Raw genomic sequence first — 24,264 nt, 5'->3', positions numbered from 1 at the left:
AAAAAATGAAAAAGATTTGGTGATTAAAAAAAAATGTAAATCCAAATCCTACAAACCAAACAGAGGAATGGATTTCAAATCAAATCCAAATCCTGCAAACCAAACACAGGAATGGATTTTAAATCCAATCCAATCCAAATCCCATGAAATCCAAATCCCTTCAGGAATCCAAATCCCTCAGAAACATTCCTGCAAACCAAACGCACCCTTAGATATCTTGCAAGCTATTTGAATTATCAACGAAGAACTCATGACCAGAAGTCGTATCTTGAAGAAGATTTTGAAGCTCCAAATCCTCAATCATAATTAGCATAATAAAGTTGTTCCCAGAAACTTTTGATATCTTGAATTGTTCCAGGTGAACTGATATCATAATTATAACCAGTTTCAAGTTTGACTTCTTGTTGTTCATGATAAGATCTAGAACTCATATCAAATATGCATGATGAAGAGGTATGGCCATTTGAGACAGTACTCGAGAAGAAGCAATCAGCAGGCTCAACTGAACTTTCAACAGAACTTTCATCATCGTCCAAATCACTTGATTTTGTGATTTCTTCAGGTTCTGTAATTGACAATGGATAATTTATGCGTTTCTTGAGATGGGTATGCCAATGGTTTTTTATTTCATTATCTGATCTTCCTGGTATCTTTCTTGCAATGGCAGCCCATCCGTCACCAAATTCACATCATCAAATACACATTACTTCTGTGAATATATACGTACATGTTTGTTAGTAATACTGCAGGCTTAAGGTTGCAAAAGTTGTTTCTTTATTATAATTTATAATTAAAGCTAAATATTTTTCATATTATTTTGAATCCAATCAAATCATGTTTAAATTTCAGATATTTAATAGAAGGCATTACCTGTTCCCAAGAACCGAATGGTAATGAAGTATTATCTTTTCTTCTTCATCAGTGAAATTCCCTCGTTTTATTTCCGGATTCAAATAATTCATCCATCTTAACCTGCAACTTTTTCCAGTCCTCGAGAGACCTGTAAAAAACAACAAAGACACAATCATATCAGATAAAACATGATACCAGTTTCTTCAACTTTTGTTGGGGTTTTCAGATCACATTAATTACAACAATATATCGTTATAATCAACTTACCAGCGTATGATGACATCTTACACCAGTTCGAGATACCATATGTACTTATATAATTTACCAGCTTCCGATCTTCTTCTGCACTCCATGAACCTTTTCTCAAACTTGGCCGCAAATCATAACTTGGAGTTCTCATAACTTAGGTTAACCAACAACCAATAAAAAAAACTTCTCTCTAGATATCGATCGTAACGTATGTATATATATATATATATATATATATATAATTTGATGATATCAAAAATATGAAATCTCTTTAGAAGGATTCTCTAAGAACTAGAAACTGGTTTCCTATATATACTTCTTTGTTAAGTCAATGGAAGCTTCCTGCAACAAGGGTTCTTATTTCCTATGTCAATGTTTTCTTGACTTATTCCAATCAGAATTATAATGTTTTAAATAAGGATCAAGAGTCTTACCCGGTAAGTGAGAGCGACGACTCTTACCAGGGTAAACGCTTATCGGCTAAATTGTTGTATACTATGTCGTTTTTGTGGATTAAAATCTTACCCGATAAGTACATAATAATGTTAAATTTTACCGATAAGCACTTACTGGATAAATGTTTGATAAACTGGCATAATCTTTTGAAGTTACATTTTGATATAGTTTGATGATTTATTTTCTTTATTGCCATACTTTAACCGTTGGTGGTTTGGATTTAGTCGACTGTCACAATAACCGCACGTGACTATTGACTTTAGTCACGATGGCAAGTTATGTAATATTTTCAGACCATAGTGGTCCTAAAATTTCCATTAATAAATATATTCAAGATTTTCTATTAATAAATAATCCTCTTTTAATTTATGAAATTTATGTAAGAACGTCATTTTTTATTTAAATTAAATAGATTTTTTTTATCTCTAGTCCAACTACCGATACCGACGGCACTTGCTCACAATATGACGATGACGAGGAACTCGACATTGATGACCTTGATGACCAAGAGGTTATTAGAAGAATTCAAAAGACCGGAACTCTTCAAATCAATCCGACATGGGATACCGATGAAGATTGATGAATAAATGTATTTTCAAATAATTTTATAATAAATTTTCGTAAAACAATGTAATTTTAATTATAATAAAACGTATTTTTAAAGTGTATTTAAGTGACCCGTACGACAAATTTAATAACATAGTAAAAATATATATCATTTAAAAAAAATTTAAAAAAAATAATTATTTTTTATGATTGGGACCGGTATCCCATAACTGGTTATGAAAGAGCTTGACCGGTCATCACATTTTCGACCGGGACCGGTTATGGAAGGACTGGTTATAGCCGGTTACGAAAAGGACAAGGCCCGATTGCCACTACAACAAAATTGGGTTTATAGGGCACCCCCAATCTTTAAGTGTCCCAATAAACCGTTTTATAAGACTTAATTTATAGGACACTTTTGATACAAAGTGTCGTATTAGCAACTTTATAGGACACTTTTGAAAAATTGTCCTATAAACTCAATTTTTAATAGGACAATTGTATTTATAGGACATTTTTCAAATAGTGTCCTATAAAGTTGATAATGAGACGCTTTATATTAAAAGTGTCTTAAAAAACTTATTACGACATCAAAAAAACGTCATATAAACTTAATACAACACTATTAGATAAGACACTTTATTTTTTTGATCCTATAAACTAAGTTCTATAAGGAGGTCAGTTAGAACGCTTAAAATTTGGGAGTGTCCTAATTTTGTTGTAATGTGGGACTGGATTTTGGCCATCACTAATATCTAGAAGGGAGCATGGCCCACCCCTAAACAATATTGATCGCTAAAACTGAACAGATGTATTATTTTACAACTTAAATTACCACGATAATTATTAGTTTGGTGTTTAACTCGTAAAAAAATTAAGGCAGGCCGAAAATTCAGTATATCCTATTTGAAGGAAAAGTTTGGAAAGACTAGATGTACGTAGGCCTTTTGAACGTATCAGGAGGTAGGAAGATTGTTTCAGTAAAAAATTACGTGACTTGCAGTTCAAGTTTTTGAAAGAAATAGTAGCAGCGCAAGTAACGAGTGGTAAAACTAGCAAAAAGAATATGGAAATAGACATCATGCAAAATATGTTTTTGAGATTGTTGCAACTTTGTTATGAATTCAAAATATCGATGTCAACAAATAATACTGAGTTGGATACCACATCACTCGCCACATCAACATGGTAACCGGTTAAGACTTCAACCGGTTATCCGGGTACTTAAATGCTTAAAAATTTACATTTTAGATACCAAAATGGAAATTTTGAAAGTTATTATCCAAAATAAGAATCAAGTTAAAGTGCATTATATTTTCATGCAATTTGAGTTAATTGAGGTTATTAATTAACACGATAACGTTCCATGTTCGTCCAAAACAACAAAAACTTACGGTTTTCAAATTCTTTTATCATCATAATAAAAGTTATCGATAACTCATATTTTAAAGTTTATCACGAGCTTACATCTCTTATTTTCTATGCATATAAGATGTGATGTCATATCCCCACCCACTTAAACGAGCTCAAAAATTCCAATTTTTGATGTCATGTGGACAAATCTAAGGCTCGTTTACTAAACACTCACTTGGTAAGTGCTTACCAGAGAAATTTCCTTATCGGATGAACATGACAAGGGCCAAGAATCTTACCGGGTAAGAGCGATGAGAAGGTGAGTCTTACCCGGTAAGTGAAGATTACGACTCTTACTTAGGGAAGCGCTTACCCGATAAATTGTTGTATTCAATACGTTTTGATGTACTAAAATATTACATTATAGTGTTGACTCCTATAGGTAAGCACTTATAGAATAAACATTTGGATAAACAACCCCTCTCTTTTGAAATAAAATGTTGTAAAACACTTTTTCGAGACTAATTGTGATCAATGAGGTTTGTCCCACTATCTTGATAGTAGAAGGATAAGCTTTGATACTATTTTAAATTGTCTCAAACCCTAAAGCAATAAATTGACTCCATATTTTTTAAATCAACATAAAAATTATTGTTAACTCCTAACTAAAAAGATATATATATATATATATGGTTGGGTTCACGTGAGATCAATGATTTTTCGTAAGACCCGTAAGAGCAATTTATGTTCATTGATCAACTTTATAAGCTAATGATCTAATGGTCTAAAGTTGCACGGTGACAATTTTGTGATTATTGAGAAGTCTCGTGGCAATTTTGTGATTATGAATGTTCATATTGTAGATCTAATCTAAGGTTTGAGAATTGTTCTTACGGGTCTCACGAAAAACTCTTGGTCTCATATGATTCCAGGTATATATATATATATATATATATATATATATATATATGAGCGTTCAAATAAAAACCACTCAATTTGTACAAACCGTGAAAACCACATTCAATCAATCATAATTTTTCATTTTGTTCATTTTTTTTTGTAATTATGAGAGGTTGATCAACCATTTTTATTGTGAAGGGTGTTAATCATGGATATTATCATCTTCATTATTTTAATTTTAGAGAAAGACATGAAACAGTTTCATTAAATATTATATGAAACAATTTCATAACCATATATAAAACAAATTCATCAAAAAAAGTGTTATATGAAACAATTTCACAAGATTAAACAATTTCATGAAAAAAATTCATAAGATTAAACAATAAAATCGACGTATGAAGGTGGTTTGTACAAATGAAGATGGTTTTCATTTGATCGCTCCTATATATATATATATATGTGTGTTTAAAAGGAGGATGGAGACAAATAGAACACCATTGTGGAAGATCTCAACACCATTTATTTATTATTGATTGATGGGGAAATGTGAAAAATGACAATACCTTTCGAAATCTGTATTCAGATTCACATTCCAACGTCTCTTTCCAAAATTGGCAAGTGTTGTAGCCACGATTCTTTATCATAACAACTATTTTTTTTAATTTAACTTAAGGTCGTTGACCAAATACTTATCCGGTAAGCATCTAGCAGTAAAATTTAATACTATCATTTACTTATCGGGTAAAATTTTAGTCAACAAAAAACAGTTTTCTATGCAACGAATTACCCGGTAAGAGCTGACCGTCGTAAGAGTCATTGCCCTCACTTACCGGGTAAGACTCTAGGTCCTTGCCTCGCTTTTACCGGGTAAGATTCATGGTCCTTTCCATGTTCAATAGATAATGTAATGTAACTTGGTAAGCATTTACCCAAGTAAGCATTTGGTAAACGGTCCCTTAGCTTCTTAAGTTAATGTATTACTATCCATAAATCACAAGGATTAAAAGTATTAATGTGTTTCCACCATGGTAATTTAAGTAGAACTAATCTTGATTTCGTTGGAAAAGAAACAAGAACTAAGGGTATTTTAGTAAATTTACTATTTTGTAATAAAAGATGAACAATTTAAGGTATTCAACTTATTATTATTTGTTGAAGCATTAACCGGATACCACATCACTCGTCATATTAATATGGTAACCGAGTACTTAAATGGTTAAAACTTTGCACTTAGGTACCAAAATAGAAGTTTTGAAAGTATGTTAGCTAAAATAAAAATCAAATTAAAGTACGTTACTTTTTCATGCAATTTTCCCCTTCAATAAAATAATGACATGGTTTCGTATGATTAGAAATTTAAGATAACAAATTTTATTATTAATATAGACTGTCTCAAATTCAGTTTGATGTTAATTATAATAAATTAATTATTAAATGTTATAAATGAAATTATTTATATAAGTTTCTCTTATTTTAAATATAAAAAATATAAAATATAATTATGATAATTATTGATAACTAACAGAATTTAATTAAAGAAATTACAACAAACACAAGAACTTTTAAAAAGATTAATTTAATACTGATATCGATATTTTTTTTCAAATTTTTATGATATTTTTAAATTTATATTTTATTCAAAAATATAATTAGGATAATCATTGAATTCTAACAGAGTCATTATCTTTATAAAAAAATTATATTATTAAACCAAATATAAATTATTTCGTTATTGTACATAAATTAAATTACACAAAAAAATGAGGATTTTCAAATAGTTAATTTGATACTAATATCGATATATTTTTGTCAAATTTTTATGATATCTTCAAACATATATTTTATTCAAAAATAAAAACATCATCGCTTTCTTAAAATCACATAAAGTCATATTATAACATCGACTGAGATAAATAATAAAATGAAATATTAAAATCAGGATGTATCTCGCTGCATTGCGCGAGTACGCTTCTAGTATATATATATGCATAGACTTGGGATCATGTGAGACCAAGAGTTTTTCGTGAGACCCGTAAGACCAATTCTCAACCATTGGATTAGATCTACAATCTGAACATTCATAATCACAAAATTGCTATGAGACTTCTCAATAATCACAAAATTGTCACCGTGCAACTTTAGACCATTAGATCATAAGCTTATAAAGTTGATCAATGAACATAAATTGGTCTAACGGGTCTTACAAAAAACCCTTGGTCTCATGTGAACCCAACCCTATATATATATATTACTCCATACACTACAATGAGATCGGGTTTATAGGATGCCAAAAAAATTTAATTGTCATAAAAACCGCTTTATAAGACGTAATTTATAGGACCAAAAAATAAAGGTACCTATCTAAGGCGTTTTAATAAGTTTTTATAGGACGTTTTTAGGCGTCTTCACAAGTTTTTTTAGACACTTTTAACACAAAGTATGACATTAACAATTTTATAGGATACTATTTGAAAAAAAGTGTCCTATAAAAACAAATCTTCTATAAAAAGATGGGTTTATAGGACTATTTATAAAAAGTGACCTATAAAATTGCTAATGTGACGTTTTATACTAAAAATGTTCTAAAAACTTGTTAAGAAGATCAAAAACGTTTTACAAACTTATTACAACACGTTTAAACAAGTCATTTTATTTTTTATTCCTATAAATTAAGTTTTATAGAACTGTCTATTAAGACATTTAAAAATTGATGACATCCTATAAACCTAATTTTATCGTAGTGATAGATTTCAGAGTCTTCTTTCTCTAATTATAAGGTATTGCATGAATTTCTCATACTCTGGGTTATAATTAAACTTTACACCTATGTCGCAAGAATACCCAACTAATGTGTATATATATATATATATACATATATATATATATATACATATATATATATATATATATATAACACTGATTTTAACTACAAACATTTTAATTCCTACAAATCATTGTCAATGCTTAGCTTAAAAACAATCAGTTATGATCAACACTTAGGTGCCGTTTACCTAAATGCATACTCAGTAAGCACTTACCTTTAGAAGTCAACACTATAATTTATTTTACCAGGTAAGATTGTAGTACATTAAAATAAACAAGGGTAAGATGGTAGTACATTAAAATGATATCGTATGCAACAATTTACCAGGTAAGCACTTACCCGGGTAAGAGTCAGTACCCTCACTTACCGAGTAAGACTCTCCATCTTTATCATTACTTTTACCGGATAATATTTTTTAACCCTTGTTATGTTCATCAAATAAGAAAATTTACCCGATAAACACTTATCAGGTAAGGGTTTAGTAAACGGCCGCTTAGATTAGGAAACAATCGATATATTTCTGGAACCAAATATTCATCAAACTAAGCAGATGATTACGATTGATTTGTAATATATAAAACATGTTTTATTTAAAATAGAATGACAATATCAACATCCTATAAAAATAAACCGTATCTGATATTCATCGTATTAAATCGACGGTTAAGATTAATTTATGTTTTTCTTAATTTTAAAACATGACATATGTCATATATCATTGTCCCACGAGATTTTTATTGATTAAAATGAAGGACCAAATCCGTTATAGAAATTGAAGCAGAGGGAAAGACCAAATATGTTGTAGAAATGAAAGTAGATGGACGGACCGAATCCGTTCTAAAAATATAAGTAGAGAGAGGGGAAACGGTACTCTAATTGAAGGTGTTATTAGACGATACCATATCCGTTATAAAAATTAAAACATACGGAAAATCCTACGTTAAGAATTCTTTTCAAGATTTATTTTTATTTTTATTTTTATTTTTTAATTTTAAAATATGAGATTTAAAAATGTGATGAAAATGACAAATGGCACACCCTCTTGGAATGCATCCCCATCCAATAATCATGGGAAATGAGACAATTGACACCCTCCTTACTCCTTTCCTCTTCAGGGAATTGGCAAGTGGAGTAGGCTCCACATGCACTTGCATTTAGTTTGAATTTTACACATTTATAAATTTATTATATATATATATATATATATATATATATATATATATATATATACATATTAGAAGAGTATTCACGCATCTCGATTTTAATGTTCTGTTTTATTATTTGTTTATTACACAACATGTTCTTAACAAAATGAAACAATTTCATCAATTATGAAATAAAATTGATAATGAAATTGCTTCACTTTCGGCTGATTACGTACACTTTTCCTAACAATCTGAAACGGTTTCACTTTCTTGATGAACCCATATCATCATGCATCCATGTCATTATGCACCATTTCATCATGCACCGATTTCTTCATGCACTCATTTCATAATCATTTTTACTTACTCCATGCACCCATTTTAACATGCATGAAACCGGTTTCATGAATATTTTTTTCTTTCTATTACTGATTTCATGGATTTCTTAGCCTAATAAATTACGATTTCAAGAATAATAGCAATAATAAACTTAGACACAATATACCAAAATTCAATTTCTAATATTATAATTTAATTAAATATTTAAATGTTATCATTTATAAAAGGGAAAATTACACCAAAATGGAACCAACTTTCATCTAATTCCTATTTTGGGGAAACAACTTTCAAAATCGTCATTTTGGGGAACTAACTTGCACCTTATTCCTATTTTGTGGAACCAACTTGTACATGATTCTTATTTTAGGGAACCAACTTTCAAAATCGTCATTTTGGGGAACCAACTTGCACCTGATTCCTATTTTGGGGAACCAACTTGCACCTGATTCCTATTTTGGGGAACCAACTTGCAAAATAATTATAGAAAAATAACAAAAATTCATTTTTTTTCCAAAAATTAATGCAATAAAATCTATTTTTCATTTCAAATCTCGTTTTTTTCTAATTCAGATATCAAATTGAACATTTGCAAAAAAAAAATCCAACTTATCACAATAAAAATTGTTTTTTACTAATGCAAAAAAAAAATCAATTTAATAATAAAAAATTAATTGATGCAATAAAAAATAAATATTAAATATTACATTCAAGATTTTTATATCTGACCAATTGCATCAATTAAATTTTTTTCTATTAAATTGATTTTTTTTGCATTAGTAAAAAATAATTTTTATTGTGATAATTTGGATTTTTTTTAAAATGTTCAATTTGATATCTGAATTAAAAAAACGAGATTTGAAATGAAAAATATATTTTATTGCATTAATTTTTGGAAAAAAATGAATTTTAGTTACTTTTCTATAATTAATTTGCAAGTTGGTTCCCCAAAATAGGAATCAGGTGCAAGTTGGGTCCCCAAAATGACGATTTTGAAAGTTGGTTCCCCAAAATAGGAATCARGTGCAAGTTGGTTCCCCAAAATGACGATTTTGAAAGTTGGTTCCCCAAAATAGGAATCAGGTGCAAGTTGGGTCCCCAAAATGACGATTTTGAAAGTTGGTTCCCCAAAATAGGAATCAGGTGCAAGTTGGGTCCCCAAAATGACGATTTTGAAAGTTGGTTCCCCAAAATAGGAATCAAGTGAAAGTTGGTTCCCCAAAATAGGAATTAGATGAAAGTTGGTTTCATTTTGGTGCAATTTTTCCTTTATAAAATTTTCTTTATTATGTTATCTTAATTAATATTTATTTATGACTTCCATATTTAATAGGAAACAAAGCAAATGACATATATACCCTTAATGATTAAATTTAATTAAAAAAATGAATTTTTCTATTGGTCGAAATTAGTTTACACGGTTTCTAAAAATTACATGGTTTTCATTTGAACATGTCTCTCTCTCTCTCTCTCTCTCTCTCTCTATATATATATATATATATATATATATAAATAATTGCACCACTAAATGTGATGCAGTTTATATGGTTTGTACCCAAGGCACTTTACACCTACAAATACAAGAATAAAATTTTATTATAAAATCAATGATAACATGACCGTGGTCCAAACAAATTAAAAGTTTAAATTAAATATAATTCCCAAATTCATATTACATAATTGAAAATAGTCTAAGAAAACTAGAAATATTACAAAATAATAAAAAGTAGTCTGAGAAAACTAAAAATACTACATAAATTAACCTAATTATTATATATAATATAAATTATATATACAATGTGTGGTTCCGTTTGAACCGTACTTTGATAATTAAAAACCACAAACCGCACCGCAAAATACGGTTTGGTAAAATGCAAATAGCAAAACCGCACCGCTGAAGTTCTAAACCGCGCTTTACGATGCGGTGTGGACAATTTGTGCGGTTTGATGGTTTGGATTAACACCCCTAGTTAGCCATACAAGAATCAGATACTTTTTTAGGTTTTGAACCTGGCACATTACGATTGACTCAAGCGAACCAAAAAATACCCGTTCATATTAATGTCCTTGAAAGCGGGTTCCATATGAGACACGTTGGATTTGTCTGTTATCAACTTTTTATCCGAATATTTGGTTAGTCGGGTTTTGTCCAAATATTTTCAAATGTTTGCAGAGATTCATTATAACTGCGTATTTCTCAAATGATCAGCGGCTTAGGCATATTTTTTAAAGGACATGTCAATTAGTGGGCTGAACGGTTTTTGGAGCTTTTACACAATGAGCAAAAATATACCTATAACAAAACTACAAGTACAATATACATACAACTGAATGGTCGTAATACGGACGTCCATACAGTACTGATCATGGCAGACAGAAGAGGATTGACAAAATTATGTTCCGAGAGTAGCAAATCATTGAGTTAAATGACCTCTAATGGATTTTCAATCAAAAGCATGACCTTTATAAAATATTAACTCAATAACTATTAGATAATTTGTCTGCAATGAAAGACCTGATCTGCAAGATATAGATCAAGCCAAAAGAGACTCAAATAACCCAATAACCTTTACAAGACCTGTGTCTCTGGTGCTAAAAGCTATGTTCTCTGATGTTAAAAGTTACCACCGTAATAACTTTGAAGAAACCCGAGAGAACACTAAATAACATGTGTTGTAGTGGTCTTTGAAGTCGAACCCACATGATGATGAAAGAAAGATGACAATAGTCATTGACAACTAGACACTAGTTTTTTGGTAACTGTGAGTGTCGAGACTAGCTTCTAACACACCTCAGGTAATCCCATGAGACACTGAAGACAACAACCAGAAAAATCCCAATGGCATTAAGGAGACTCGAACTGTTGAACTATGAAGAGGAGCCTCAAAGGCCTCTGTTTGGAGGTCTCATTGGTGTCTATTTATGGTACCCGTACATTGCAGCCAAGAAAATTTGATTTTGTGCAGACGAAGTCTTTTAATATGACACCTCTACCGCAAAGGCGTAGCCTTATCAAATAACAACCAAAATACTTGTACGTGGTTGCGCCCGGGAAGGATGTTTATAGATATACGTCAAGTCCAAAACAATGATTACAGAAGAAACATGTTATATTCTGGTCAAATATCATTTAACCACAAGGGTTGTGGCATAGTGGTTGAGGTCCTAGAGGATGTTGTGAAATATCCCATTTGCCCAAGGTTCGATTTCAGGCATACAAAACAATTGTGGCCACTGAGTTTATCAGGGCTGATTTCTTGTAGTCATAATTTGTCGGGATTAGTCCATGCATAGCCTGGGACACCATTACCAAAAAAAGAAGCAAACCAAACGAAACCAGGAAATCTCTTAGAAGTCGATGGTTCCTTGATCATATAAGACTGGATAAATCAATCGAGTTATATATATATACACCCGGATTCAACAATTTACACATTTATATGAGAAATCAATGGGGTTATGGACAGTTAGCATATAACTGCACATCGGAAACAACCACTTATGGATAAGGATTAAACGGATCAGAGGCAGCTCAGAAGCTCGGAGTTAGAAGGCAGCTCAGAAGCTCAGCTGCCTCTTGGACCCCGCTAGGGGCGTTGCCCCTAGGACTTCGCAACCGCCTTATGGAGGGAAGGATTTTGATTTGAAGAAAGGGGATAACTACTGGAGTTTGATTTAAAAAGAAGATAACTTAGAACCTGAGTGTCGATGGAAATGGCTTCCCTTTCTCCAATAAACCAGCTTCTTCAAAATTCTTGACAGTGTCAACTATACTCTCTTCCAATGGCCTATAATTCCATCCCAAATCCAACAATTTCTTTGAGTTCAGTAGCGCACGACCGCTTTTCTCGGTAAATCTGTCATTACACGGATTAAATTTATTATTACAAGTATTAAACACGACTTAGAACCTCGAATACAATATAAAGCTCGATGTATGTCAACATGGAGAGTTGATATCTTGCGACATATAGAAAAAAAAAGCACACTAAATAGAGCTGTTGTATATCCCAGAGGGTAGAGTGGGTATTTAACATGAGTAACCAAACCAATCCAAACAAACCCAATAGATTCCACCTCCAAAATAGGGTCAAGGAGTGAGATGTACGCAGACTTTTTCTAAACCCCAAAAGGTAGAGGGGGTATTTCCATGAAAACCCCTGGTTTCTGCAAATTTGTGACTGACAAGGAAAGAACCAACGCTAGCAACCAGGGGTGGACCTGTAAAGGCCCGAGCTGCTCCTATGCACCCGCTCAACCGATTTTTACAAGTAGAATTTTTTTTATAGTGTGAAAGGTGCAATCGCTAAACTTTGAGGGGTGCTCCAAGATATTAGAAAATACAGGGGAAAATCCACTAAAAAACCGAAAAAAATCCCTCGAAATCAACATGAATAAGTTATTAGCTTAACTTACATTTGGGGATAATTGTAGCCAGGAAACATGCTCTTCATTTTTGCTACAAATTCCCTTGTCCTATACGAGCATGCAGAGCATATATATCTCCCCTTGGATTCAGGATTTTCGAACACCAGTAAAATTGCCTCAGATAAGTCACGAACATCCACAAGTGGACGCTCACTGTTGTCTGTTCTGATCGCTTCAGTTCTACCTTCCTCTTAAAACAGATGGCAAATGACAAGTATACATCATTCCTTTCCATCCAAAAATGCACTCCATCCGTCCATAAATAAGTGTCCACATTTCTATTTTAATTTGTCTGAAAACAAGTGTCTACTTTCCAATTCTACCCTTAAGTACGAGATGGAGAAATTCATCACTCCCTCTATTGTGAAGGGCCGGCTTGTCATTTAGTTAATTAAAAAGTGTAGTAATTGCACATCTATAAAACGGTGTGCCGTTTCCATTGTGGACATTTATTTTGGGACGGACAGAGTATATATTTCATAGTTCTTGTCCTTGTAGTTCACTTGAACCTTACATTAAGCAATACAAAACAAAAACAAAGGTAATTGCTACAAAATTTGTGTATATTTTGAAGTTGAGAGTTAGTTCATTGCTAACCTTTCATGTAGCTCAAAAGAAGTAAGCTAGTAGAATTGATTGTGGACTGCAACATCGGTCCAATGACTAGGGCTGGACAAACTGTAATGACAGTGAGGTCATCTCGTTTTGCATATTCCAGAGCTTCAATCTCGGCTATTGTCTTGGATACAGCATACCATTGCTGAAATCCACATTGGAAATTGCCTTCTTACAATGTAAAATCTATGGTGTTGATATGGAAAAATTCGTATAGGGTATATAGTGGTGAGATATATATACTTCGATTGATTTGGCATATTCTATATCTGTCCAGCAGCTTTCATCCATTTCCTGGTTTGCGGGCCACTCTGGATTCAGTAAGACCGCAGATCCTGAAGACACGACCACGACCTTCTCCACTTTAGTCTTCAAACATGCATTTAATACGTTTTGTGTTCCTAATATAGCAGGATCTAGCAGTTCTACCTGTGAAGTTTTATTGGTTCATTGCCAAAACCAGAAAGATTAGTTAAAACACCAATCATCTTGTGTACCTCATTGATATCTTGTGGTCATTCTTATGCAACACATTAGAAATAACATTCATCATTTTCTACCTTTTTGTATGTTTTCAATACACTTTCCTTTACTTAATTATTTCCGTGCTTTGTTCACAATATGCTAGCACTTTACTCCTTCTACCTCTTTGCTCACACATTTGTACAAGCCGGGGGGGTCTTAATGGAAACAGCCTCTCTCCACTTTTGGGGTAGAGGTCAGTTCTACGTACATCTAACCCCCCCCCCCCTACTTTCTAGTGGGATTTAATGGGTCAGTTTGTTTTGGTTTGGTTTAGTACGTATGTGCTTCATTAACTTCAGAAGTCAACTAATTTCAAAAGTAGTCTTTAAAGTTGCTTAGCGAAATGTGTGCTAGCGTAAAAGAAAAGGGGTTACCTGGGGATTAGGTACATGTCTACCAGGAACAGGAGAGGCAATATGAAGAACCCCATTGCAGCCAGCAAAGGCAGCACACAGATCTTCATAGTCTAACAAGTCTGCCTTAAAGAGTTGCAACCTCTCTTCAGCATCCTCCAACTTCTTCAGATGACCATTCTTTTTCTCATCACCTTGAGATCAATTACTTTCCCACTTTAGAAAAAAAAAAACATGTACACAGAAACAAGGAGACCATCCAGCTACCAAATAATCGTCAAGGTTTGTGATACAAATTGGCTAGAATTTCTCAAAGATACTCCTCTAGTCGGATGATTGAATTGAACAGCAAAAGACAGAATGTAAAATACAGTGAACTGGCTTTCGAGAGGCCCAGACGCTCTCCCAGCCTTTAGCCCACAAAATAACAAAGAAATCAGATTCCCCCCCAGGCCTTCCCCTTTCTTATTTGGACTCCTTCACATAAGCTAAACAGAATCTCATGCCCAAAATAACCCTCCCCCTACTACCTCCAGAACCTTCAAGAATGACCTCTACCACTCATACCTCACTTGGAGAATATTGGGGCATAACAGTTTTTTAAAGGTTAAACTGAGGTGGATCATTAACAGAAATTTAGCCAAAATTGAAGGAAGAAACATATCAAATGATAAGATTATGAATTAAAACTAAGTCAAAGTTTCAAGGTTATGAAAAAGAACAAGAACAAGCACAAACAGATCATCAATAAAAAAAGTTAAAACATTCATTACAGTGAGATTAAGAATAAAAAGAAGTTGGTAAAAAACAATCTTAAGCTACAGAAAGCAAGGGTAAGAACAAAACTAAGTCAAATAGTGAGATTCTGAATTAAGAACCAAGTTTACCAAGGTGAAGTCAATAAGCAGTCAACAGAAAGGCTTCAGCCTCTTGGATTGGGTTCCCAAGTTTTTCTAAGCAAAAGTTTACTAGAAGCAGATTATTATATGAAAATTAAGAAGTTTTACTAGACTCTAGAGCAAAAATATGAACAAAAACCAACATAAATTGAAGTTTACTTGGGGAGAAAGAACATACATGGGTCCCTAACAGTTCCATGGACCATGTAACCTTTGGAAAGCAAAAGCTTCACAACCCATGAAGCAATATAACCTCCTGCTCCTGTTACACACACCCTCTTCATCTTTTTTTGTCCCAGTTTTCGATTTTCAACCAATACATAAAGCTGGATTTGTTTAAGGACTCCACATACATATACATACAAACCACACAAATATTGAATGGTATTTTGTCTTATTGCTTGTCGCTATCAAAGAAGAGGGGGGGGGAGGACATACATACAATATTAAAGTTCAGTGAATGGAATATGTTCACATGTCTAAATGAAAAAAGAAAAAAAAAAATGACCCAACACTTTTGACCAATCAATTGAGATAACGAAAGCACCATTCTGCCTTGTTTCTTTAGAAGTCAACTACAAACAAACAACTAACACATAATCACTTGCTTCAAGAGATCCCTCATATACTTGTTGAGATAAAGTTTCTAGAACTTTTGAATATTTATTCACTTTCCCTTTCTCTTTTTCTACACTCATCTGGATCTCCAAATTTGTCCCTAGGTGTGCATACATCCCATATCCTAGGCTTTACTTTTGATTGGGACATACTGAGTGTGTTTGGTTTAGTTTTCTGGATGAGGGGGCGAGGTGCTAACGCCAATTATGGTGTCAAGGGAGAGGAAGGATGTGCCATAAATCGAACATGCTTAAAGCAAGATCACTAGCATAGGGAAGATTTCCATCCTTTCCCGCCTTCACCATCGCCTCCACAGAACTATTATAAATAGAGTTCCTCAAACACTTCATAGAACCAATCGTTTTGAGCAGTGATATTAAATGTTTAATCTATCAGCCAGAAGAACATCCCTTGAGAAGTGCCATCTAGAACAAACTAGGTGGGTACAATGGTACATAATAGCAATAATGTAGAAACATGCTAAACATGTACACTTGGGAATAAGAGTCTCAGTGCCAAACAGTAATAGTCCCGAACCAACATCATTTGTAACATTTTCTTCTTGAGATTATAATTTTGAATTGAAATTCCTCCATGGCTGGTTACTCAATATGTTAAAACATTTGTTTTGTAATAATCAATTAATAAAAGAGTAATCTAATTATTTTTAAAATTGTTTATAATTTTTTTTATAATTCTATTATAAATAATGGAATTCAATTCCATTCCAAATCCTACAGACCAAACACACCAAAGATTCCAAATCCTTCCAAATCCAAATCCAAATCCCTCCAATTTCAAATCCTTCCACAAAATCCAAATCCCTCAAAACCATTCCATCAAACCAAACGCCCCCTTAGTGTATTTCATATACATTCATTGTTACCAAAGTTACCTAACACACATGATAATGAAAGAAAGATTCTTAATTGGATAGTTTTTTTTTGGATAAATGTCTTAATTAGATAGTTGTAAAAAGCCCCAGGGACTATAGTCAATGACAACTAGTTTCGATGTCTATGTGGTGTCAGTGCAAGGTCCCCCTGCATTGCAACCTGGAAAATATGATTTTGTGGGCAAAGCTTTTCAAAATGACAAAGATATGATCTCTACCGTGCCTGGCGTAGCCTTATGAAATAACAATAAAGAACATTGTACATGGATGTACCCGGTAAGAATGTTGTGGCTGTGCCGAGGAAGGATGTTTATAGATACATCTGAAGTCCAGAAGGATGATTACTGAAGAAAGATGTTAAGCTATGTGTTGATGCTGAACTTATTAAGATGTTACATAACTAATTGTACTAGTTGTGAAGAGAGGAGCTGTGTAACTAGTTCTGCACATGTTAAAGGCCACATTCTTACGATCAATCGAGTTCCACATTTTGTGATTCTCCCTTAATAATGTAACTCAGAGGTCAGTATTGTGCAAATAACCGTACCCTTGATGTTTAGTGCTTGCTGCTAATTCTTACACTACGATTCTAGGTTATGAGAAAGGTTCTTCTAAAAGAATATAGGAGATTTGAGCTGATAGCTGTCATTGGAGTTACTAATTATAGTATCAATGGCCGGCCCTGATGAAGTGACGGTGTGTTAGTTGTCTGTTTGTAGTTGGTACAAAGGTGCTTTCGTTGTCTCAACTGGTTCGTCAAAATTACAGATGCCTCATAAAATTGTTGAGCGAAATGCCATTGGAGGTGTACAGAGAGAAAAGGACATAAAAAGCCATAAAGGATGGAGAACCTGAAATGTAGCTTCAATGGATAGAACAGTCGAAGGTGAACCTGTACAAAATTAATAGGGCAAATTACAATAACAATTACACCAAGCATTATCGTCCACAAAGGAATCAGCCATATCAGACCGCATTATGCAAAATTCAAGCCAAACTGCAGAATCATATAAGATTATTCAAATCAAAAACTTAGTCCTTGACACAAAGAGAAATTTGAGTGCAATGAGCTTGAAGTAAACCCTTTATGCTTATTACCGAGACGATTCGGATTCTCAGACAAAGAATCATGAACTTTTAAGTGATCAATTTCAACTTTTTGGATATTTGATCCTCTCTACCGGAGAACCATACTTGTTCCGGCGACTGAAGAATTAGCCGGGAGGGGTTGTCGACAGAAAGGGGAGTGTAGAAGGTCCGAGCTTTTTGGGCTTGGGCCGGGTCTTTGAACCCGGTTTTCAATAAGGAAAAAAAATCTAACACTGTTTTTAGGCGATAATTGTTTGTTTATCTCTTAATAGTTTCACTAAAATGCAGTCTTTAAAATATTAAGAGATGAATTTTGTTTGACAAAAAAATAGTCTTCCAGTAAATGATTCTAAAATTTTTTGAATAATTTTGTATCATGGGTCTCTTTATAAACAATTATCAAATAATTATATTTTATTTTCTACTATATCATGAGAGCCTTTTAATCATTCTGACCTTATTCCGAGCCTACCTCTAAAATTTTGGTTTGACTAGGACCGCACTTTGAAAATAAAACCAAAATTGGTTGTATTTTTATATAATTTTGATCTTAATAAAAAATAGACAATATTTTTTATACTTTAATTTGTAATTGCATTTATAATATTAGTTATGTAAATCATAAAGATGGTGACTGATTGATTTAAGTTTGAGCTCTAAATATTAAAAATGTCTGGAGTTTCCAAGTTTAAATCCAAGAAGAAATAAAAATCCACTTATGGTCATGGAGATTCAAATACGATGACTCCGGGCTACCTGCAAAGCAGATGGTCCTGTGATTAGTCCGCTCGTATAGCTGGTTGGATATCCAGGTTAATAAAAATAGATATGATATTAGTTATGTATGAAATTAAAAAGTAAGAAGAAGATGTTGATGAATGAACCTACTTTTAGAAAACATGCTTTGATTTGTTATTTAAACTGTTTAATTCAAGTATTTATGTTATAATTTTTATATTGCTTTCGATAATTGAGAGATAGAGCTAAGCCTATACGTTATAGGGAATCAATGCTTGAGAAAGGAGGATCAAATGTGTACGAACAGAACGAACCCCAGATAGAGAAAGCTCGTCAAAGGATAGATGATTCAACCAATCATTGATTCCAGAAATATGTGTTGGAGGACCTTGAGCATGGGTAAGAATTTCAGACATGTAGTTCAGTTAGGTGGCGTTTATATTTTTAGAGGTGCTGAAGTTTAAAATCTGATTTCACTTTTGATTTTTAAGAGGTGGTGCTGAAATCTGAATCAGTTAGACTGTTTGTTTTTAAGTTTGAAGTCTAAAATATGAATCAGAATGGTCGAACCACAGGGACAAAATCAACACGGAAACTAGAGGGGAGATCCAGAAAATCAAAACAAAAACTGGAGGGAGATTGATATACCTGGAGGTCGATTGGTTTTCATCTTGATTTGGGTCGAGATCGATTCAGAGATCGACTGTTTTTCATCTTGATATGGGTCGAGATTGATTCAGAGATCGACTGGTTTTCATCTTGTGGGTCAAGATAGATTTAGAGGATGGAGATGTCTTTGAGAAAACTGGAGGCGTATGAATTTGGATGTGGGTGAATGGGAATAAGAGGAATTAAGGGTGAGGCTACCACTTTTTTTTCCCAGATGATTTTAAGAGTTAAGAGGGTCTGCATATAAGAAAAAAAAAAACAAATGGTCTGAGTTTAAAAGTGTCTGAACGAATAAGTGATAAGTGACCATTAAGAGGTAAAATTGGAAAAACAAACAAGGCCTTAGTAAACGAACGAGATGACTTTATCCAATTACAAAACAGATCCTGACTTCAATCCCAGGTCCTCTGCCAGCCCCAGTCGCTATGTGACTCAAGAAAATATCCTATCACACTGGTATTTTTAAATACAGATTATGTATAGAACCAGTCAAGATTGCCATTAATCAACTTTTTACCCAAATTATAATTTTTATATTTTAATCACAAACCTAAATACCATATAAGATGCTAATTCTTAGGTTTTTGTAAGTATTTAATTTTTAAAAATTAAATAAAAAATATAACACCTAATTTCCCCCTAATTAATTTGATGAATTTCAAACTTTTTGACCAAATCAAAAAAAAAAATAGATAAAAATTGGTTGTAATTGTTAGGGGTGTTCGCGGTCCAGTTTGGGCGGTTTAACCTCTTAGACCATAAACCAAACCATAATGGTGGTTTGTAAAATTTTCAAACCAAGCGGTTTGACATCAAGTGTCCAGACCGGTCAAATCAGACCACGAAAAGACGGTATGGTCTGATCGGTTTAGACGGTTTGGGCCTTTAATGGACTTTAAATGCTAAACTTAAAAAAACACATATAATTTATAATTTTAGATTAAATATCCATTTTGATTATGTTAGATGTTAGGCTTTATGTTGGACTTAAGAATATATTTGAACCATAGCCCATATAAGTTAAAAATCGGGCTTGCTAATTTTAAAATAAATAATTAAATAATATATATATATATATATATATATATATACATTATATTTGGCGGTTGGTTTGGTCCAAACCGTCCAAAAAATGTTTCAAACCACAGACCGGACCGGATCGTCCGGTTTTACCATTTTCCAAACCAAACCAAACCGCCAGACCATTCAAACCGTCAAAAACAGTCCGGTTTAACTTGGTTCGGCCGATTTAAGTGGTCCAACAGTTTTTTTTAACACCCCTAGTTATTTTCAATGTAATCTTTAAAATGTCATATTTTTGGCTTCACATAAAAATAAAAATATAATTTTAAATAAAAAATAATTTTAAATTTTTGATGGCCCAATAAAAAATTGACGGCAAGTTTAATTTTCTTACAAATAAACCCAATATGAAATTAAATGATAGTTAAAGGAGGTATTTTGTAAATATTTTAGGGTATAAATAGGATACGAAGCTGTTGACAAAAAATTCAAAGATCGGAGAGAGAAAGGAACGTTGAACACTCGTTCCCTCTCCTGCGGCCGTCGATATCATCCGCAGGTGGTTGGTGTCTTCGCCGCCGGTGACCTACGGATGATCTCCGGCGTCAGGGATTCCGCATCATCATCGTCGTCTCCGTCATAACGCAGAGTGACAAATATCGATTCGAGTTTCTTCGTTTGCATCGATTCAATATTTATTTAGAGAAGAAAGGGAGAAAGGCGGAAGCGTAAAAATGTCATTGAATTCGACCACTATGCATAAACAGAACAAAATTAAACGATCGGATCTGGTGGACCAGCTACGGGATCATCAAGTTCGTTCGAAATATAATTGGGCCTCCGTCTCCTACTTCTCCTCCAATGCTAATCTTTCTTCTTCTTATTCCAGGTATCATTTCCGTTCGTCTAATTCATATGGTTGGGCATCTTAATTTTGAAATGATTGTTTTCGTGTTCTTAGGGTTTGAATTTATAGTTAGAAATTTGGTATCTTCCTGCAATTTTTATATATAATTGTGTGTGTTAGGTCAATTCATTGATTCCTTTATGAGTTGGAAAGTTGTAACAAAATTGGCAACTAAATTAAGAAGCTATAAATAGAAAAATTGTGGTGATAATTGACTAACAAAATTGTCTCGTATATCTTTTCCCAATAAATGTAGATATGGTTTTGGTATCATTTTATTGGTATAATTTCGTTTTTTCATGACATATTCTTGTTAAGTTGTTGGTGTGATCTATTAGGATTAGGTAGTTGTGCTTTTCTGGCATATGCCGTATGATTCTTTATGGAACTACGGTTGTAGTTTGTGATAGACACGTTACTTGATACAACTTGGGTTGTACCATCCAATGGGGGCGATACCTGAAATAGGATTCGGCTATTTAATCAAATCTGTCATCCAAATTGACCGATTTTGCTCATGACTAATGATTTTGGCTTCTCTAGCACCTACACATCTTGTTAGATATTTAGACATAGGTTTGATTTTGATATCATATGACAGCCTTTTAAGCAGATATCGGATTTTATCTCAAGTTATGGAGTTTGGGATGTCTAAAAACATAAGCAAGGAGATAATAGAAGCTTTAGTAACAGATTTTTAAGTATCTTCTTGTACATTATCCATGATTAGAAGCTTTAGTTACAGAAAAGCTTGCGAGGAATAAACACTAGAAAAAGTGGAAAGTAGAAGAGTGCACAAAAGCATTGTGACAACTTGAATTTGAAATCAGTAAGAATGGCCATTCAAAAAGAGACCAAACCTCTTTTTTGAGCTTCTTCTACATTTTTTCGTAGAAACAGCGATTACTATTCCCTCACCTGCCATGATGTGTGTGCCATCTTTCTTCTTTGGATAAAGGGGACGGGACCCCAGGCGTAATCATTTGAAACAACAAGAAACGGTTTCAACTTTAGAACGGGCACACCGATCATGAAATGCATCCTCAAAACATGCTTTAGGAACATAGCAATCGAAGGCGTAGTACTGAAACCTAGTACGTTTACAACGAGCAAAAATCTCAACCGAAATATCACATGAAAATGAACAAAAATGAAGGCATTCCTAAGAATATTTCTAGTGCGATCCGTCACATAATTGCTTTAAAGAAACAACTCCTATTTTCTACAGTTTTCTTAAGATTGGTGATTGGTATTCCCTCATCCTCCGTGCTGTGTCTAACTCACGCCATCTTTCTTTTACCTCGATGCAGGATGGATATGATGATGTTTGTATTATGGGAACTTCTGATCCTAGCTTTTATCGTTTCCTCGGCCGTTTCATTATATTTAACACACTGGAGGCTCACTTTAACCTTAGCTATCATCACATTGTTACTGCTGTTATGTTTGAAGGTAACCAAGCAAGCAAAATTGAACCGGAAAAACAAGCGGAGAATGCTTCTTCCTTTATCAATGTAGAAAAAGTTTCCACCTTTGTCAACAATTCTTCACCATTTATGGTCCATATCCGGGTCTTGTTCTTCCCGGTTTACAATTGCAGTTGAATTCCGGCATTCAACAATGTCTTCATTGAGTATGGTTCAAACCAGTTCGAACCACCGGTTCTTAATCAGTCTGCGGTCTGTCAGATTGGGACCGGTTTGACCAAACCAGATAATTTAGGACCATACCCATCTTTAGTTTGAGATTTGAAGTTTGTGATGTTTACAGGTAAAGCTTGGATGTTGTAGGCTATGTGCACTTGTAAATTATATGCCTTCAGGAGTTGAAATTTAATTAATCCCATTTTTATGCTGGAAGTTTGCATCCCCAGTTCTTGGAATATAATTCAAATCGACCTATTTGCGTTATTCGTTTGCCAAAAGAGGATCAAATATGAAATTTAAAACAGAGTTTTGCAGGGGTATTCTCTTTTGCCGGAAACTAGGGCCGATCGAGGGTTTTTTGTGTCAACGGCAAAAATATCGTTTAAGTGTCTTAGGGGACGTTTACCAAACACTTACCTGGTAAGCACTTACCACATGAACATGGCAAGGACCTATAAGAATACATGGATAATCTGTTACTGATTTAAATTAACCACCAACTTTTGTGACGGTTTTGTAATAAATTGGTTCTTTAGTGACGGATTAGAAGTTCGTAGGCAAAAGTCTTCGATTGGTAGTGAATAGCTAAAATCAAAGCCTTTGATGAAAAAAATCATGTAAAAAAATATTTTTATATCAGTTCTTACATGTTTGTAATTTTTTTATGTTTTTCATTTGATTATCGTCCTAAAACCACATTACTACCTAAATAAACATAACATCAAAGCAAAGTAGCAGATATGGAAAAAAAAAAAAACAACCGTAGAAAATTATTTTCTAAAGGGTGTTCTATACCATGTTCAGACTAGGGGTGTAAATGATGCGAGTTGAGCTCGAGTATCACTATACTCGACTCGAATTCAAAACCCAAATTTCAAGCTCGAACTTGACTCGAAAACTCACGAGTAGTAAAATTCAAAGATTGACTCGAATTCGAACTCGAATCAAGCTCGAAGTAAGCTCAAATCAAGCTCAAACTCGAGCTTGAATCAAACTCAAATCAAGCTTGAATTCAAACTCGAATCAAGCTTGAACTCAAACTCGAATCAAGCTTGAACTCAAACTCGAATCAAGTTCGAACCGAGCTCACTCATTGAAATTTATGAAATTTTAGGGTCTTTCTGCTTATAAATTTTAGAACTTGAAGGTGTTTTATTAGTTTTTATAAAATCAAAGGGATCAACTTCAACTTTAT

General features: G+C 33.3%; 3 protein-coding genes across 3 annotated transcripts; 1 reads left to right on the top strand and 2 right to left on the bottom strand.

Moving 5' to 3' along the window:
* Positions 1-296: 296 nt before the first annotated feature.
* LOC112506926 (transcription factor MYB13-like) lies at positions 297-1,252 on the bottom strand. The gene is made up of 3 exons (XM_025111266.1): positions 1,120-1,252; positions 872-1,000; positions 297-673 (listed from the first exon to the last, which is right to left on the bottom strand). The coding sequence occupies exons 1-3, from the start codon at positions 1,250-1,252 to the stop codon at positions 297-299; spliced, it is 639 nt and encodes a 212-aa protein (XP_024967034.1).
* A 10,797-nt stretch (positions 1,253-12,049) lies between these two features.
* On the bottom strand, positions 12,050-15,800 carry LOC112523228 (cinnamoyl-CoA reductase 2-like). Its single transcript, XM_025132753.1, has 6 exons — positions 15,663-15,800; positions 14,607-14,779; positions 13,951-14,136; positions 13,690-13,852; positions 13,081-13,282; positions 12,050-12,521 (listed from the first exon to the last, which is right to left on the bottom strand). Exons 1-6 carry the CDS (start codon positions 15,766-15,768, stop codon positions 12,356-12,358), a joined length of 996 nt encoding a protein of 331 aa, XP_024988521.1. The 5' UTR covers positions 15,769-15,800; the 3' UTR covers positions 12,050-12,355.
* A 5,206-nt stretch (positions 15,801-21,006) lies between these two features.
* LOC112523148 lies at positions 21,007-23,282 on the top strand. The gene is made up of 2 exons (XM_025132627.1): positions 21,007-21,405; positions 22,734-23,282. The coding sequence occupies exons 1-2, from the start codon at positions 21,251-21,253 to the stop codon at positions 22,939-22,941; spliced, it is 363 nt and encodes a 120-aa protein (XP_024988395.1). The 5' UTR covers positions 21,007-21,250; the 3' UTR covers positions 22,942-23,282.
* Positions 23,283-24,264: the final 982 nt, after the last annotated feature.

This window comes from Cynara cardunculus (genome assembly GCF_001531365.2).
Source record: "Cynara cardunculus var. scolymus isolate 2C chromosome LG 1, CcrdV1, whole genome shotgun sequence".
Taxonomy (NCBI): domain Eukaryota; kingdom Viridiplantae; phylum Streptophyta; class Magnoliopsida; order Asterales; family Asteraceae; genus Cynara; species Cynara cardunculus.
Note: the sequence above shows the minus strand (reverse complement) of the source record. Positions and strands in the feature narration are given on the sequence as shown.